The sequence below is a fragment of the Sylvia atricapilla genome, chromosome 4, assembly GCF_009819655.1.
Source record: "Sylvia atricapilla isolate bSylAtr1 chromosome 4, bSylAtr1.pri, whole genome shotgun sequence".
NCBI lineage: Eukaryota > Metazoa > Chordata > Aves > Passeriformes > Sylviidae > Sylvia > Sylvia atricapilla.
The window spans coordinates 20,140,747-20,157,940 of record NC_089143.1 but is presented as its reverse complement, the minus strand read 5'-3'; the positions used below and the strand labels follow the sequence as shown (position 1 = coordinate 20,157,940).

Here is a 17,194-nt window from a genome sequence, read left to right as displayed (position 1 = left end):
TGCAGCTCAAAAGGCAAAGAGCTTCCAAACACAACTTTCCTTTTGCAAGCTACTAGACCACTACTTACTGAATTCATAAGATCACAGTTATAGTGCTACAGTGCTGGGAAGACATTACTCTTTCCTCACTTGTTCAGGAAGCATTGTGATCTTTCACAAGGCAGAGCTACGTCCAAGGTGCTTAAGACAAACAGTTCCCTGGGATAATTTAATCCTTTCCTCCAGCATTCACCAGTTCACCTTTTTGCCCTACTTAACAAAACAAAGGGCACGAGGAATAGGTTTAAGCTCTATTCTAAAAATACAAAGACTTATCCAGAAAGGTAATGTATTTACTTGAACTAAAACCATTTCAGACTTCTCTTTCATAAGTACAAAGGTCTACCAGAAACCACAATGGGTAATTAGTCCTTGGGAGATGGCTCATCCAGCTTTTCTCCCCAACTGAATACCATTGCAGCTTACAACCATGTAAAAGTCATACTATAAATGTTTATCAAATAAATATCGGAAGTTGAAAATAGGGCTAAAGAAATTATGCTACTTCAAGTTGTATGGAAGACAAATTTACTGGCTGAGCAGCCAGCTCAATTCACTTTCCTGACTCCAAACCGACGGGCAGGTAGGGTTTCATGAAGAAGGTACATTTCATGGAGGTAAAAACAATGGTGGCAGGTCAAAAAAGTAAGCCTCAAGTCTTGATTTTGAAAAGGCTGGCAGAAGGAAACTCTAACAGATGGAGAACAATCTCCAATTTCTTATCACATAGCCGAGAGATCACAGTACCACGAGGGGCAGCAGCAGCTCAGTTAGAAGTGACAGTAAAACCTACCATACTATGGGATTTTTTTGCTACATCTCTGCTGTACAGTCACTTTTAGGTAACTCAGCTCAAATATGTGTCTTCCTTTAACCCTGCATGCACAAACTCACCCATGCCATTTCAAGAAATGAAAGTAAATAAGCAAAACAACAGTGATTTTCATTTTAAATAAAGGTATAAAGGCTGGAGAAAATACTTAAAGCAAAGCCAATTGTGAAAAATGCTACCTGCATTTAAACATTACACTTGCAGCAAAAATAGAGGAAAATTATGCATATATCAATAAATAAACCATTGAAATATTACATGTGAGGGAATTCTGAAAAGAAAATTAGTATTTCCCGTCACACTAAAATCTCCAACACTTAAAGGAGAGTTAAAAGTCAAAAACTTTTAAATTATACAAAGACTGCCTGTAATTTGGAGTTACAAGTGAACAATTTCTTTTTAGAAAAGAAAATTCCTTTTTAGAAAAGCTGTATATTGATAATTTTGTGGAGCAGATATGTTTTCCATAGCAATAGAGACCAAGTATTTAATTATTGTATATCACCTGCACATGTATGAATTGCTTCATAACATAATTACAAAATAGCCAGTTTTACTGTTGATTATCTAGTATCTGAAATAACCAACTACAAGAATTCATTCACAGCAAAACCAAAGCAAAATAATTCACAAGGGAAAAGCTGTAGAGAAAGAAAAAAAATAAAAAAAATATTTGAAAGAAAGATACGTGATTCATAAAGTCACTGATAAGCACTGTAATAAATAATAAAGCATCAATAAATTTCCCAACTCCAAGAGAGATTCCACACATGGCTCAAAGCTGAACTACAATGACTTCTGAAAAGTTTAGAGAAATGCACAACACTCACTAGATTTTTGTAACTATATAAATTATGTTCATAACAGTTTCATTCAAACTTTTTTTTTTTTTTTTTAAATGGGAGCATTCTCAGTTAACAACTTAGAGATTCCTTTATATTTGTTTGTCCATTTCTTATTTCTAAATCACAACTTCTTAACTAACAAAATAGTCATGTAAATTGCTGAAAATTTCTGATTTGAATTCTAATTTCCACTTAATACTGCCATGCATTTAATAGCAAGTATTTTTCACGTGGATTTATAGCGATGTTTCCACATAATTTTAAAGTAAAATTATGCATTAGGTCTTTATAACTCAAGTATTAACGCTTCTACCGAAGTATGGTGCTCAGTAAACGTCAAAGTTTAGAATATTATAAATCAATAGTGACACATAAACTACATGATATGCAAATTTCAATATAATCTGCTTTCTCTGTTGCTAAAGTAGTTTCATTTTGCATTTAAATATCTCATTTTAAAGGACTTAATCTAACATGATGAATATGATTCAAGATATATTTCCTTGTAATGCATCAGTACACTTCTTACCTTCATGCTTATATGTCATTTCTTGGCAGCCAGAAAAATACAGGCACACCAAAGCACAGAGGCAGAGAAAAAAAGAAAAATACAAAACAAGAAATATGAACTCCATTACACCGATGTGCAGGCTCTCCACTACCGCAAATACAGTTCATTTATTAAAGTTTAAAAAAGGCACAATCCACAGAGTCCTGCAGTTATCAAAAAGGCTGGGTAAATATGTCTTACTTTCAAATGCATGACTCCATCCATCACGGAATGAATGTAACCCAATTCCACATGTCAAAAATGAACAAAAAATATAAAATACTGCTTCTGAAGTTTCTTGGTTATTTCACAACAAAAACGGAAACAAAAATTTTTAAAAAGCTCCTTGGAAAAAATCAGGTATGTGCCTATATAGAGTCACTACATCACTCCTCTAAAGACCTTGCAAGCAGAGAGGTTATAAAGCCCATCCCACTTTGCTGCTCCTTTCCTCGGGAGCATTGTTCCATGGACTCCTATGCTCCTTGGGAATTAAAAGAGTGCTCAGTGAAAACTACAGTAGCAACAGTAACCTAGCGCGCCTACAGAGCTCCAGAAATAACACTGATTTCTAATTACAAAACCAAAAATTATAAAATTTTCAAAAGCTTCTCAGCTGAACTGATGCTCAGAGCTGTAAAGGCTACTGGCAGATCATTCACACAAGACGTCTCAGAGACAGAGAAAGGCATTCCATGGATTCTGTTCCAGATAACACAAATGGTCAGGAAAATACTCATTACAAAACAACCATAGACTCATTAAAAACAACTACAGACTCTCTGCAGTCAGACCATCTCAGGAGTGAAGGAAGCTGGAGTCTAAAATCATCAATTTCAGAAAACCTGCAACAGATGAGTGTAAATCTTCACCCTGTGCACCACATTTCTGGTTATTAGAACAAAAAATGAATCATTATATATATATATATATATATATACCTTCCAGAATAAGCTTATCTGACCACTTTCATGAAACATCATTCGTGTGAGTTATTTCCTCTTTCACTTTGTTACAAGGAATGGGAAATACCTGGAAATAGATACAACTCCACCAGCCAAACTTGTTGATTCACTGTGTTAATTTTACATTTAACAAACCTTAGAAAAGCAAAACCGAAGACTTAGATCAGCAATTTTTTTTCCAAGTGTTTGGTTAGGACAGGTTAACACATAATTCCACTACTATTCTATACAGGTTGTATCATCTGTATAAGATAAAAATCTTGCACAGATAATAGACAGAAATACAGTTATGCTGTGCATAACTCATCTTAGACTGCCTTTATAGTCTGTGGAGAGCAAAAGGCAATTCTAGGACAAAACTCGTATGGTCCTACTTAGATATCTACTTCCAACTGCTTAATGTTACCACTTTGTCCAGAGCAAGATGTCTGTATCTCTTGTCTATTACTGACATCTAGCCAACATCTGCAACACTTGGTTAAATAAACTCTACCGTTTTCTTCTGGATTCCTGATACAGGCTGTGAAAACAGAGATGATGAAGAGGGTAAAATCCCAACTCATCTGAGTAAGCAACCCATTCCACATAGATTGTTTAAATTGAAAACTGTTGGAAACACAGCTTCCATTGAAGATTTTGAACCTCACAGGACCACACAGGTGGCCTGGAAGGAAATCAGCCCATATGCCAGGATTGGATTTTTAGAAATTAGCACCAACCATGGTTAAACTGTCAGTCAACACTGCATATAACTGTGAATAGTCTACAGGTTTATCCACTGGCAGGTAATGACACAGTAGTATTACTGATTATTTATTTCATTCCTTAAGGAATTAACTCGTTTAGAAAGTTTAAATACGGCTATGTATTAACTATATATTACCTATATATTAACTATACATTACCTATATATTAACTATATTAACTAGTATGTATATATGGTGTAACCACTATAGTGCATATAATCCCATTTGCTCTTCTCTCACAACTTTCTCTTTTTTCACTTGTTTTTGTTTTATATTCCTGCCTTTTCCTTTCAGGAGATAGCATCACACAGAAGTTCAAATGATCACTAAAGCAAATGAAGAGCTAATGGACAGGGACTAGAGTAATTTGTAGCAGAATTGTCTGCTATTGATTAATTTGTTCTTTCTGATATATCTATCACACCCTAAATAAGAAGTACACCCCTACTAAAACTCTGCTGCCCATATGCACACAATTCTTGCAGTACACTCTGCAGAATTCCCCATATCATAGCACTCTTAGCAAACTGAGAATAGCATTGCCACAAAAATTTTAATGGTATCATGCCCATTCTCTCCAATGCTCATGTTTTTCAACCCCTGCTTTGGTTGATAAGGGAAAGAAGAGACCACAAAAGCATATAGGAAAAGTCCAGAGCCTACGTCAGCTGAAGTTCAACTAACACAGAGCATTTTCAAGACATAAATGCATATTTATTGAGGATTTCAGCCCACAGTTATTCTTATCACATTATTCTTACCAACATCTAAAAATTGACTTAACTAGGTTTCATGAGGAATTTTACAATTTAGCAAACAATTTTACACATTTAACTTACAGTCAGATAAAGGCTAATAATTAGAGAGAACTATAGAAAGTACAGTATGTTACATACATATATATATATTTACTTTTGCATTCTGTTTTTAAAATTGCTCTTAAAATACAACTTCCAGTTACACTAAATTAAGAAAGAATGGTTTACATTTGCTGCAAATACATTAGAAAGAATATATTGTTATTTCTGATCTTTTCTTTTTTCCTATGTAAAAGACATCATTATTAGAAACGGAATTTGAAGAAACTACCAGTGAAATAGAGAGTCCCAAAGGATAAATTTTTCAAAATAAAGGCCTTAGAGTGCAGAGCAATAAAAAAGCACCACCTGGAGGTTACCAGGAATAGATTATGCAGATAACACTGACACAAGGCACCCATTTATGACAGAATATATCTGAAGCTACCATATAGATGATAATGATATCCCCACTCTTCATTTCCATTTTTTCCCTCTTACTCCATTTCCCACCTCCCACACACATGCTCCAGGCTGCTAATGTTCAACTTCACTAAAAACATTATTCAGCAAATTACTTTAAGCACATTACAAGAAACTTTAAGGGTACTTTCTGAAGCAAAACTTTTCTGGTTTTATAATATGTTTTTTTTATCTTGAACCTTGTATTTTAGAGCAGAAAAGTTATCAGAGCATAACAGTTGGAATTGTCTTACTACTTATATATCACATACAGAAATATTATTTCAGTAACATCCGCAGCATGAGTAATTCTTTAATTCTGATTTAGCTATATGTTGGTACAAGCAGTTTAAAGGGGGTATGTTCTTTAAAACATACTAAACATTTTCCCTTTGAAATCATAGTTTCTTTAAGACATTAAAACATTATGCCTCAAGCCACGTGAATACTTAGGTTACAGTGGCTAAAAGTGTAATTTTATTGTTATTTAAAACAAACCCCAAAAGAACATCACTTGTGTGAAGTACAAAACTCTTGAATTACCCTAAAAAATCAAGCACTCACCAGGGTAAACAGAAGAATTATATGGATTTTTCTCAGTAAGCAGAGCTTTAAATTCAGGCAGTATTTGAAAGAGGTGTTGTTCACCGCAACAGAAATGCATGAAAAACCGAAGGTTTGCTCACCTTTGGAGGCTTCAGACTTTTCCTCCTCTGTTTTTTAGACCGCAATAACCGTTCTCTTTCCTAGAAGGAAAGAGAACATTTTGGTATGGGTTTGTTTTAAAACTATACTTAGATATGTCTAACACAGAGAAATACCATCAACATTTTTTTTAAGCCTCTGGTAAAGCTAACACAATTTTTTTATCCTTTTGAGTAACACCGTGTTACACCACACTGAACTGCGGCTTTATGCCATTAGCAAACAAACCTTCAGCCATCGTACTTCACGCATTTGATGGGAAGTTGGCAAGAAAAGGCTTTGTTAAATACTGAGCACAGATTTCTGACAGTTCTTTTGACTCTTTTACCAAGAAGCTCACTATGGAAACAGAATTCAGAGTGTCACTTCAGTGTTCAACCATCCTGAAGAAGCACGTTGGTAGACAGAAATCAGTCCAGTCTTAGTAATTAAAAGTCATTATGTCAGACATATTCTGATATACAAGCATGCATATGCAGATACAGTGTTATGTCTGACTTATCCTTGTAGGGCAAAAGTCTTAAATCCAAAGGCACTCTCAGTCTGTGTCAACTTGTCGCTGTCTTTTTTCTACTCCGGTTTGGGTGCAAGGTCACAATAAACTATACCATAACATGAGGAGGTCATGACTGGAAATGCAAGATTTAAGTCCATCTAAATCCAAGAATACTGCCTTAAATTCCAAAGGAGAAGAGGAGGAAGAGAAGGTAAAAAAATGCGAAGAAGCAAGCAAAAAAAGCCCAACAACAGAGGAGGCAGGTGCTCTGTCTTCTTGCTTTTTTTCTGATTCTTTCCTTAGCTCTGCATCTTTGTTTGCAGCACCTCTATTTTTAAAAGACAGATTGCAGTTCCAAGTGCTTCTTTAGCAGTTATTGCTCACTGCATGGTATTAGTCTATGCAGTTATTTGCTTTGCATTCAGTTCAGAAACTGGAAAAATAGGAAGCTGACAGTAGAAATCACAATAAAATTATTTATCAGCACATTGTTCCAGGAAATAAGTTTTGGAAAATGCAAAATAACTGAGAGAAGTACAAAAACTTACATAGCACCTTGAATACACGTATTTTGAGAAATAGGGAAAAGTCATGACTGCCAAGGTAGAATGGTGAAGGTATTTCAAGCTACAGAATAATACAGCATTTTAAGCTAAAAAAAACAGACAGTTGAATTTTATACTGTTAAAGAAGAGTGCTCTCTTCTCAGACTCCCACTCGAAGCACAGTTCCTGCTTTAAGCAGGGGATCCTGCCTCCCAAGCAGCTGTCCAAACAAATGCAGTGCAAAATGAACAAATACTTCCAAAATCTCAGTCCTTCCTGTTTCTAATCTTGTTTGTAAGAAGACTGCTTAATTTACTACCTCAATATAAATCGAGCTACCAGAACAATAATAATGCCAATTAATTAGCATCTTTTGCAGCCATCTGAGTTTACCTTGGCAGCTTTCCTTTTAAGAACTGACCAGAACATCACTATTGTGAGAGGAGTCATGTTGACAAGGTTGCAACAGCATCAAAGATACCCTACAGATGACACTGTTAATCAGTTCAGACAACCCTACTGCCTAAGACTAATGTTCTTATTTCCGTGTATCATATTGGTCTCAGCTGGAGTCAAGCTGATGATTTTTATATTAATCAGATATGGGACATCTGGGTCATTCTGGGTAACTATAATACATTTGTAGTCTGTAGAGGTGTGGTTTGGGCCAGAAAAGAGAGCTTAAAATCAACAGTGTGCAGAATTCCACTGCATTCACATTGAAGGCAAAGGCTCAATTGATTTTTACCGGAACCAAAGAAGTTTCCTAGTTAAAAATTTAATTAATTTCTGCAAGTTGAACAGTATCTGTAAATAGGAAACAAAGCAAAAATGAAACAGTATTTCAAAATATTATTTATTTACTTTCACACTAAGCACAAGTTAATATTATTTGACCAAAGTCAGGATACAATATATTTCCTCATATCACTAGCTGAGACAGTAGAAAGAGAGTCCTTTCATACCCACTTTGCACTGAAATATAAGTGAGGTTATATCTGCCATGTACTACACATCTAATGTCATATAACCATCCATGCCTCTGCAGTTTTATTTGGAATCTAAAGCAGCATCACTCTGTGGCCCAAACCCTACATCATAGCACCTGAGTAACATCCTACTGCTTGCAACACTGTGACACTGGAGAATGCACACAGACATTGAACTTTGGCACTTATTTCAGAGAAAAATCTTGGGTCAAAATCTCAGAGGAACCGCCAGGAACTGAGACCACATTCCATCTACACACAGCAGTACCACAGCTTCTTGTTTTTCCTCTTTGGAGCTTCTATTTTTATTTTCCATGATGCATCCAATTGTTTGATTTTCTGTTTAGACAGAAGGCTCCTAAATTATTTTTATGATTTTGTAGCAGTCAGTAGTGCCATTTGAGATGTCTGAGTCTGCCTGAGTTCCAGATGCTGCTCCAGAATGTCAAGAGTCTCTCAGAGATTATGTGTAATCTCTGCTAGCACCAGAAGAGTTCATCACAAATTGCACTAAATAGCACTGGACACCTCTAACACAACTTGAAAGACTCCTCATGAAACACAGCTTGAAGGGTTCCTAATCAAACACAGCAAACATCTATGAGCATCACCTTCAGAAGCCTTCAGAGTCAGAGGGCAGCAGCTGTGCCATCCTAAACCCTGAACTATGCTGCTGCCTTTGGTTTGATGAACCACACAGAGTTCTCCCCATCTGTTTTAAATACAGCTTATATGGCCAGCTCAGCTAGAGGTGCTTAGCCAGGTGAAATTAACACCACCATGTTTCTTTCTTTTAGAACTTCAAGATCAGGGGAGTGCTTGGGTTTGCATCCTACACTTTTTGTTCATTAAGTTTTGGAAAGTCTCCTTTACTCAAGTTCCTCATTTGTTGACAGCCAGTTTTTTAACCAAGGTCAGTGGGCTGATGATGCACTTTTCTTCACAAGCAGCTCATAATAGCTAAGTATTTTTAATACAAAGATTCATACACATTCCAAAAAAATCATTCACTACCTGAGAAAAAACAAAAACCCTTTGACACCAAGGAACTATTTCTGCATCACTACTATAATTGGAGTTAAAACATTCCTCTCAAATCTTAGCTTGCCTATAGATGTGTGTGCATGCACATGTGTATACCAGTCATAAACATTACCACTGTGAGATCATCAATAACATGCTGTTGTTCTTTGACTTGCAGTCTAAGGAATTCAATTTCTTGTTCCTCTCGTGTACTGCTGAGATCGTTCAAAGATGTGTGCCTCTTCAGTGCTGGCTGTGCAGATAACTTTTCTTTCTACAAAAATAAAAAAAATAAAGAATGTTTTAAAGTGTCTTGCAGTAGAAAAATTCTCATGTGTGATGTAGCAACCAAGAATTCTTTGAATTCATCAGTGGATACTTCACTATACACACAATGCCTCCTTCAACCAAAAAAACACCCCACATTCTATATGATTCTGTGTTAATATCTCACAGAAGATATTTTAAAACAGAATCAAAGAACAGTCTGGGAAAAATTAGCAGACAAGTGAACTCAGTGACCTAGCATAGAGCATACACTCAAATTCAGTTCTGACTTCTCATCATAAAAGCAGTATTTCTTAAAGCTCATTTTTAGTCATAGCTTTTTACAGACTGCAAAAACATTTTATCTATCTGTGCTCCTTTCCCTTAATCAGTGTGAATTGATAAAACACAAAGCACATGCCACTCTGAATTTAGAATATGAGTATTCAGCTGTATTGTCTGGATTTGACAGTTGCACCATCCCACTGTGGAGATTTATCTGTTTGTGTTAGAATAAAAGCTTCACAAGCACTTCCACCTCGAAGTAACTGTGTGCAATGTATTCTCATAACATGATGTCCGAGGTGATTATTTACCCAAGACGGTAACTTACCAATTCTACATTTTCCCTCGATAAATTTTTTATTTTCTCTTCCATTCTCTGGATACATTGTAACATATCATCATTTTTTTTGCTCATTCTCTTATTTTTTTCTACCAACGGCTTCAGTTGACTTTCTGTCTCCCGAGAACGTTTCAGCTGCAAACGGCAAAGGAACAAGGTTAGCTGTGCTTTAGTTTACCTTTGAAAGAAAGAAAAAATAGATGTGTTTTCACTTGCCTTTCTGAACTCAAAAAGTTTAGCTCTTCTGCTAAATGGCATCTGACATACACCACTGCTGAACTAAGAACTACAGCAGCCCTAACAAGTAAGATGTAACATTTTTGTATTGTTTGCCCAAACACTAAATCTGGTCACTGAATCTTGCTTTTGGCAAACACTTACAATGATCCACAGTGATTCCTTTATAAACCACTCTCAATTTATATAAGCTTCTTGCGACCAACTAGGTCTCTAGACAAGTTGTTTTCAGCAATTTAGCCATCCCTTAAAAGGAGGACACTCTTCCTTATCTACTTCAAAAAACCCTTTACCTAATGCATAATTAGAGCAATGAGAAAGTCAGCCAGAGGGCACAGATTCAATCTCAGCATTCTGCTGACATTTTCAAGCTGTTCAATTTTTCTCCTGTGGTTTTATGATGTTAAACAATTATGTGAAGCAAATTACTGCTCTTCCTTGCATTGCGTGTATTCAATATTTCACTGTTTTTACTTCATGAGCAGTTTTGTTTGAAAAAAAATCTATTTTTCTCAGTCAAAAGATTTTTAAATTTGCTGAGTTTTATCTGGAAAGGAGAATGAGATAATACTTTTTTTCCTGAGATACATTCACTGAGTATTTGCTTTCTGTTTCATTCTTGAGAAAATTATTTTTCACAGTGCTTAATCACATGGCCTTACTGATACTAATGATTTTACGTGTACTATTGTCTCATAACATAAAATCTGCTCCACATCTCTTTCAAAATATATTTATTATGCCACTGATCCTAGAATCAAGAAGAGCACTTGACTGAATCATATATGCCCTTCATCTAGACAGACACTGAAGGATACATTAAAATACCTCAGCACTCTTCAGGGATGTTTTGAATTATTTATTTATTTATCTATCTATCACTTTATTTAATTATTTAATTATTATTATTACTATTATTATTATTTCTGCCCAAAGAAAGGATTGCCAAGGAGGAAGATGTCAATGTTTCACAAAGATGTCAATGTTTCACTCGTCTATAGGACTGACACATGGCACCACTTCAGCCCTCAGCATAATTTTAGAATCAGATATACAGGTTCCATCTTTTTAGAATGAAAAATCTTTTCTGCCACTAGAATTATGGCATTAAAGGACACATATAAAAATTCCTATTGTGAAACTCACCTCCCGTTGCAGTCAATGGGAGTTTTACCACTAACCTCAGTACAAGCAATTAAGTACTGATAAAGGCTACAAAAATTCATTCTTAAAATTAATGTCATATCCTTTCTTGTGTAAGTTACTATCCCTCTCCTAGGACAATTTCACCTACTTAAGAGACTTCCCTTGAGAAATGGCAGATTTTTCATCACTAGCACAAGAAAGCTTTCACAACTCCTAGCTAGTAAAAGCATGTCACAAAAAGAAATTTCAAAAGGATGAATACAGCAATTTAGGTGCATGGATTATGCATGTTTTACACAACATCATTACAGAGTGCTACAGGCAATATACCAGTTAATTTGATTACTATGACCCTAAAACAAATTAGTAAATTTTTATTTTTGTGGAACAGGAAAGATTCCATCCATGTCTTCTACGGTCAAAAGATTGATTTCTGTAGGAAGCTCTGTAATATTTAGATGTATTTGACTGAGGCCAACCAGGGCTAATTTGTAAATTATTTATAACACTGACTTTCCAACATTAAATCTTTTGCCATAAAGATGCCCTTCCAGTCACCATCTGTGTTATTACTAATTAATTTACCAGTTCATTTCTTTCATCTGCTAGGAGAGTATTTCTGTCTTCCAGCTTTCTTATTACTGCATTCAGTTCAGCGATTTTTAACTGAAATCTCCGCACATCTCGTTCATCCAGATGCTGCTCCTTTACATCAAAAACATACAGATTTATAAAATTACTTTTTTTTAAAAAAATTACTGTCTATAGTTCAATATCATGGCTTAGAAAGTGTAATGTGTAAATTTAAAACAACACTTATAGATCAGTGTCTGGAAAACTTACTATAATTAACTGAAACACTAAATAATAGCATCCTGGGATGCTGCTTTATCAACAGTATCTTGTGAAATACATGTAAAGTTTAACAATTAAAAAACCAACTAGCTAGGTAAATAGTATTTCATATACAGCAGGTTACTTCTCACCAGATTTCTTACTCTCAGTTAAAATAGTTCTAGTGTAGGACACAGCTTAAAATCGCATGGCTCAGCTTTAGAGAAGTTTAGAACCTATTTTCTAATGACTAAAATATTCCTAAAATAAATGAAATACTGAGAAAATACTGAGGTTCACAGCTCAAGATCACTGTGTAAATTCTAGAAGTTCTATATCCATGTATTTCTCAGTATTCTTTGCAATTTAAGAGGTCCAATGAGTTTTTAGTACATCAGTAAAACAGCACAGTACAGTGACAGGCCAGTTACCATTAATTGGTCCTAGCAGTAACCACAAAATCAATGTGAACACCCAGGCAGTTATCCAGAGCTAAACTTCAGAGAAAACACCATTTTCTTACCGGACTTCCCATCAGTTCGCTGATATCTCCTACTCCTGCAGGAAGCTCCCTCTTAGGACTACTGTGGTATCGTTCTGCCTCCTTCACTTGGACAAGCTGCTCATCCAAAGCTTCTTTCTGAAGGAGCAGTTTCTGTGTATGGCCTGCCTGGACACCAAGGTCCTTCTCCAGAGCCAGAATCACCCTGTCTTTGCCCTTTATCTCGTCCATCTGGAAAGAAATAATGCACATAGGAAGTTTCTGTAAGATCCCCATGCTCACTGCATGCAAACACACAAAACTGCAAAAGCAAAGTTCTGTTTCTTTCAGAATTACATCAGCACAGAAACTGTGGCTGGCAAAAAGAAAATATATCTCCTCTATTGTCTTTTTCTCAGTCCTTAAAAAAGGTTCAGTCTTCACCTGATCAAGAGTTTCCTTGGTCCAGTCTCAAGTCAAGAGACAAACAAAACCAGATGCAAACATACAGTGAAACAGAATACATAGCCATTGAAAACTTCCACTTCATCTGAGGATACACTCTTCTATACAGAGAAGAAAAATCTGCCTTCACTATGTTTTAGCAAAGAAACACAACCAGTACAGGATAAGACAAACACACCCCTTAAAACTCACCCGAGCTTTGTTTCAAAGCTTGAGCCACACACATTTGCCCCATGTTGATTCCCTCTTTATTAGTGAATATCACGTGTGGTCAATCTCTTCACAGACATTCAAAATTAGTAGCATATACATGCAAAATATTTAAAGTTAAAATCTTAGCATACCTATGTATTCATGTGGCCTTGTTATAAGATTCAAATGAGGACTAGTCTTTGTGTAGAAGGAAAAAAGTAAGTGCACACAGACCATTTGAATAAAGGGTAGGAAGAAACAGTTCTTGAACACCCTCTCTGGTTACTGAACTGTGTTCATGCATCTCCATACCAAATAAAGCACATTGCTCACAGTGATCTACTGCAGCTCTCATAGGATTTGTCCCTTGCAGCATCAGTGTTAAATTCACTTTAGTAGTATTCCAAATGCTAGAGGAAGTGACAATCTGCAGCAGTTACTATAGAAACAGATTTCTTAACAAGTATGTTAACCATTAACAATATATTTATTGGAACTGTGCTGTATCTCCTCCAGTTTACCAAATTGTTTTCTTGGCCAACATAAATGCATGGAATTTTTGAAGTAAGAGTATTATAATCCTATTTGAAAAAATAAAATCATGAACTAGTTAAACCATACATTTGTTGTTTATTATAGTCCTACATACATACAAATCCATTATGTCAAGTTATACCAAAAGCAAAAAGAAGGAGAAGAAAAAAAAGACTTACTAGAAGTAATTTATAGTTTAATCGAAGTGATTTACAGGATTAACACAATGAGATTACAGGATTGGATACAATTTGCTTCTTCAGGATTCTTGTCTTAATCCTTTCACAGTCCACAAAGCATACGAAATTAGTTTGTGTACAGAACCTGGCCGGCAGGAGATGGCTTGGCTGAACCATGATCAAAGATAAAAAGGGTCATATCTGAAATGAATAAGCTGATATAGACTACTGTGAAGTTCTAACTGGAACTGAAAAAGATTGGTTCTGATGGAGATTTCTTCTCTGATTTAGAAAAGTTGCTGTGTCCAAATCCTTGTACAGTAAATAAAAGCAATGTATGTCAGTATGTCAACTCACATTCGTGAGACTTCCAAGTATACCAAAAAGGACTTGCAGGAAAGAATGCAGTTTTTATTAATGGAAGAATTTGCAACATGCAGGATTTCAGAGGGACTGTGCAGTGAACAACAATGACAAAAATTAAGCAGCTGCTTCATTTACTGAACGCTATCTGTCAGGCACACTGATCTATCAGGGGGGCCTCAGGAGGAAAAAATGTCATGTAACTAAATACTGTGGACAGTTTCACTTTCAATTACACAGGTGTTCACACTGAACATCCATATAACTGACACAGGAATTCGCCCAGGCAAGGGACACATTCAATAAGAAGACCCAAGCTTAAATATGCAGCCCTAATTCATGGTACCCAATTAGTAGCATATTTCATATTCTTCCTGTTCTCACAATTTAATGATAAATGCAATGACATAGGCTTTAAGCTGGAAGAAAAAAGGAAAGCAACAATCTTGGTACATCTGCTTCTTGCTGAACTGACGCAGTTACTGATCCTTTGAAAGAGATGTGAGCAGTGCAGTCACACCCATGTCACCCTCCTCTCACACTGCCATTGATCAAAGCACACAAGCTCACACAAATTGGAAAGATATGCCACAAAAGAGCATGGCTTTGAGGTGAGGGTTAAGGGAAGGCATAATTCTCCTCTGCTTTTCCTACTACTCTTTTTCCAGCCACGAAAATCTACACGTCGTCCATCTTTCAGAAAACAACAAATACCTCGTGTTTAAGTCAAGTATTATTAAAGTCTTTGAAACACTGATATAATAAAACATCAATAACTGCAGATCCTTTTTTATTTTGGGTTTCTATTTTAAGTTACAGGTATGCACTAGAGGACGTCTTACTCATGTAAACATGTGCACACACACAAATACACAGAACACTGCAATAGTGCTTAGTTCTTTATAAGCACTAACCACCAGAAGAAGGAATTTCTAAGCAACTAACTTACCGCAAATTGATGAAGATGATAAGAACTGCACAAGAATGCCTCCAAATTTTGCTTCAGATGCATGGGGATCAGCACAATTGTGCTCTCTTCAAGGGGATGGTTACATCCTTTATTCATCCAATATAACTGCATTGACCTAGTTAACTTCTCAAATTTTTTTACATCTATTGCAATCTGACCCAAAGACTTACTATCTTTTTCATTCTTGCATGGGGCAGAGGAAATTTGTTCATCTTCCTTGCCTGCTTTCTTAACAGAGAGTACAAATTGGTCCAGAGTGAGAAAAAAAAACAAGAAGAGAAGTGTTTTACAGCAATGCAACCTCCTTCCGTTCCATGTGGAAAAGATGGTATGTCAAGGGCCCAGGAGGCAATGAAAGAGGAGACACATGACTAGGAAGAAGAGACAGATGGTTTAGGTTTGAACTGAACGTAAGCTGCCATAAAAGACTTCAGTTTAGCCTAGTATTATATATTCTAATAGTTGTAAAAGCTCAAAGTCTCTATGTCAGTTCTGTCACAATGGAGAACCACTGGAGCCATAGTTTGTTACATGAAGGAAAAAAAAGTTGGCAGCATAAAGGTCAACCAACTAATGTAATTAAGTATGAATTAGGTATGTATTTTAGACATATGTATCATGGTCTCCATTTTAGTGGGGAGAAGCGTATCTTCCATTAGGCAAATGAAAACCAAAATGGGTCAATCCAGCTTCCCTGTTGCTTGCTATTTTAATCAAGCACATGTGGAAGCAACACTGTTGCAGCCAAGACTGTCTAAGAATCTACATGGTCATAAAGAGAAGGACTACTTTTTTATTAGACTAAGTGACAGTGCTGATAAGAAAGCTTTCAGGCACAAAAGCCTCTCAGCAGATCAGATTAGGAAGTGTTTTCATGTTTTCTACCATGGCGTTGTACTTGAAGGACCAACTGGAACCTGCATGCACCAACTTCCACCACTGCTACACAGATCCCTGCCTGTTCTGCACTCATTTGAGACCTCTCACTAAGATACACAGGATAGATACCATCTTTTCTTCCAATATATTCAGGACAATGACACCCTAATCATGCACTGGGCTCACACATATTGTATTAATCAAATATATAACCCCAGAAATTCCTTCAAAGTGTTGTTTAGGTTTCAAATTTGTCCTCAGTTTAACACAAATTTGCCAACTTTTTGCAGCTACCAAGTTAAACAAGATCACATGAACTCTTCTATATTCTCTTTTGCATGGATTTAAAAGTACTTTAGAATAGTGATTATTTTTTATGCATTTAAGGTTGGTACAAGTCAGTACAAAAAGTCTGTGGTAGGAAGGCAACGGAGCAACATGAGGTTAGAATGTATTTTCAATTATAGGCCTTGAGAAGAAAAGTAGCAGAAATACCCTCTGAAAGAGGATTTAAAGAAAATAAGATCATTCACAAGCAGGTGCAGAGGCAAATTACTGAGAAATCACCTTGAGTAACTCTGGAGCTCTTGGTTAAAATTAGTTTTAAATACCATTTTTTCAGGGGATTTGTGCTGTCAGTGTTAGATGCTGAACAGAGACACTACCTGCATTATGTCAATGAAGAGCTAGCATTTACAGCCTGTGTCAAAATTACCCAGGTTCCTAAGAACATGTATCTAACTGCTCCCTTACAGCTATGAGAAATGAACAGAAATTAGTCTTTTAATAATATTTATCAAACATGAAAGAGAACCAAGCCAGTCATTAGAAAAAGCATTCCCTGCCAATTATGCCACACTTCAATGGCTACAGTGAAAGAAAGTCAGAGACCTTTGGGGGAACTTTAGTCTCTCATGAAGTTGAAAGAGAAATTCCCAGGGAATTAAAAGACACATCTATCAAGGCAATGGCATATTCAGTTTCCAGAGTGGAAAAAGCCAGCTGCTGCATTGCCAAGTGTAAGACTT

The 17,194-nt window shown here is 36.0% G+C and overlaps 2 protein-coding genes across 2 annotated transcripts in view; both read right to left on the bottom strand.

Annotated features, from left to right (window-relative positions):
- Window positions 1-17,194, bottom strand: part of JAKMIP1 (janus kinase and microtubule interacting protein 1) — an 88,474-nt gene that overhangs the window by 45,594 nt on the left and 25,686 nt on the right. The window contains exons 4-8 of the mRNA XM_066317241.1: window positions 12,627-12,836; window positions 11,855-11,974; window positions 9,875-10,021; window positions 9,128-9,268; window positions 5,923-5,982 (exon numbers count right to left, since the gene is read on the bottom strand). Of these exons, the coding sequence (XP_066173338.1) occupies window positions 5,923-5,982; window positions 9,128-9,268; window positions 9,875-10,021; window positions 11,855-11,974; window positions 12,627-12,836 (678 nt within the window). The remainder of the gene's footprint in view (window positions 1-5,922; window positions 5,983-9,127; window positions 9,269-9,874; window positions 10,022-11,854; window positions 11,975-12,626; window positions 12,837-17,194) is intronic.
- LOC136360188 (uncharacterized) lies at window positions 1,332-5,914 on the bottom strand. The gene has a single exon (XM_066317239.1). It carries the CDS (start codon window positions 2,349-2,351, stop codon window positions 2,205-2,207), a length of 147 nt encoding a protein of 48 aa, XP_066173336.1. The 5' UTR covers window positions 2,352-5,914; the 3' UTR covers window positions 1,332-2,204.

Bases quoted from the DNA above. Each gene is read 5' to 3' on its own strand.
- LOC136360188 (XM_066317239.1), bottom strand. From the start codon at position 2,351: ATGGAGTTCATATTTCTTGTTTTGTATTTTTCTTTTTTTCTCTGCCTC.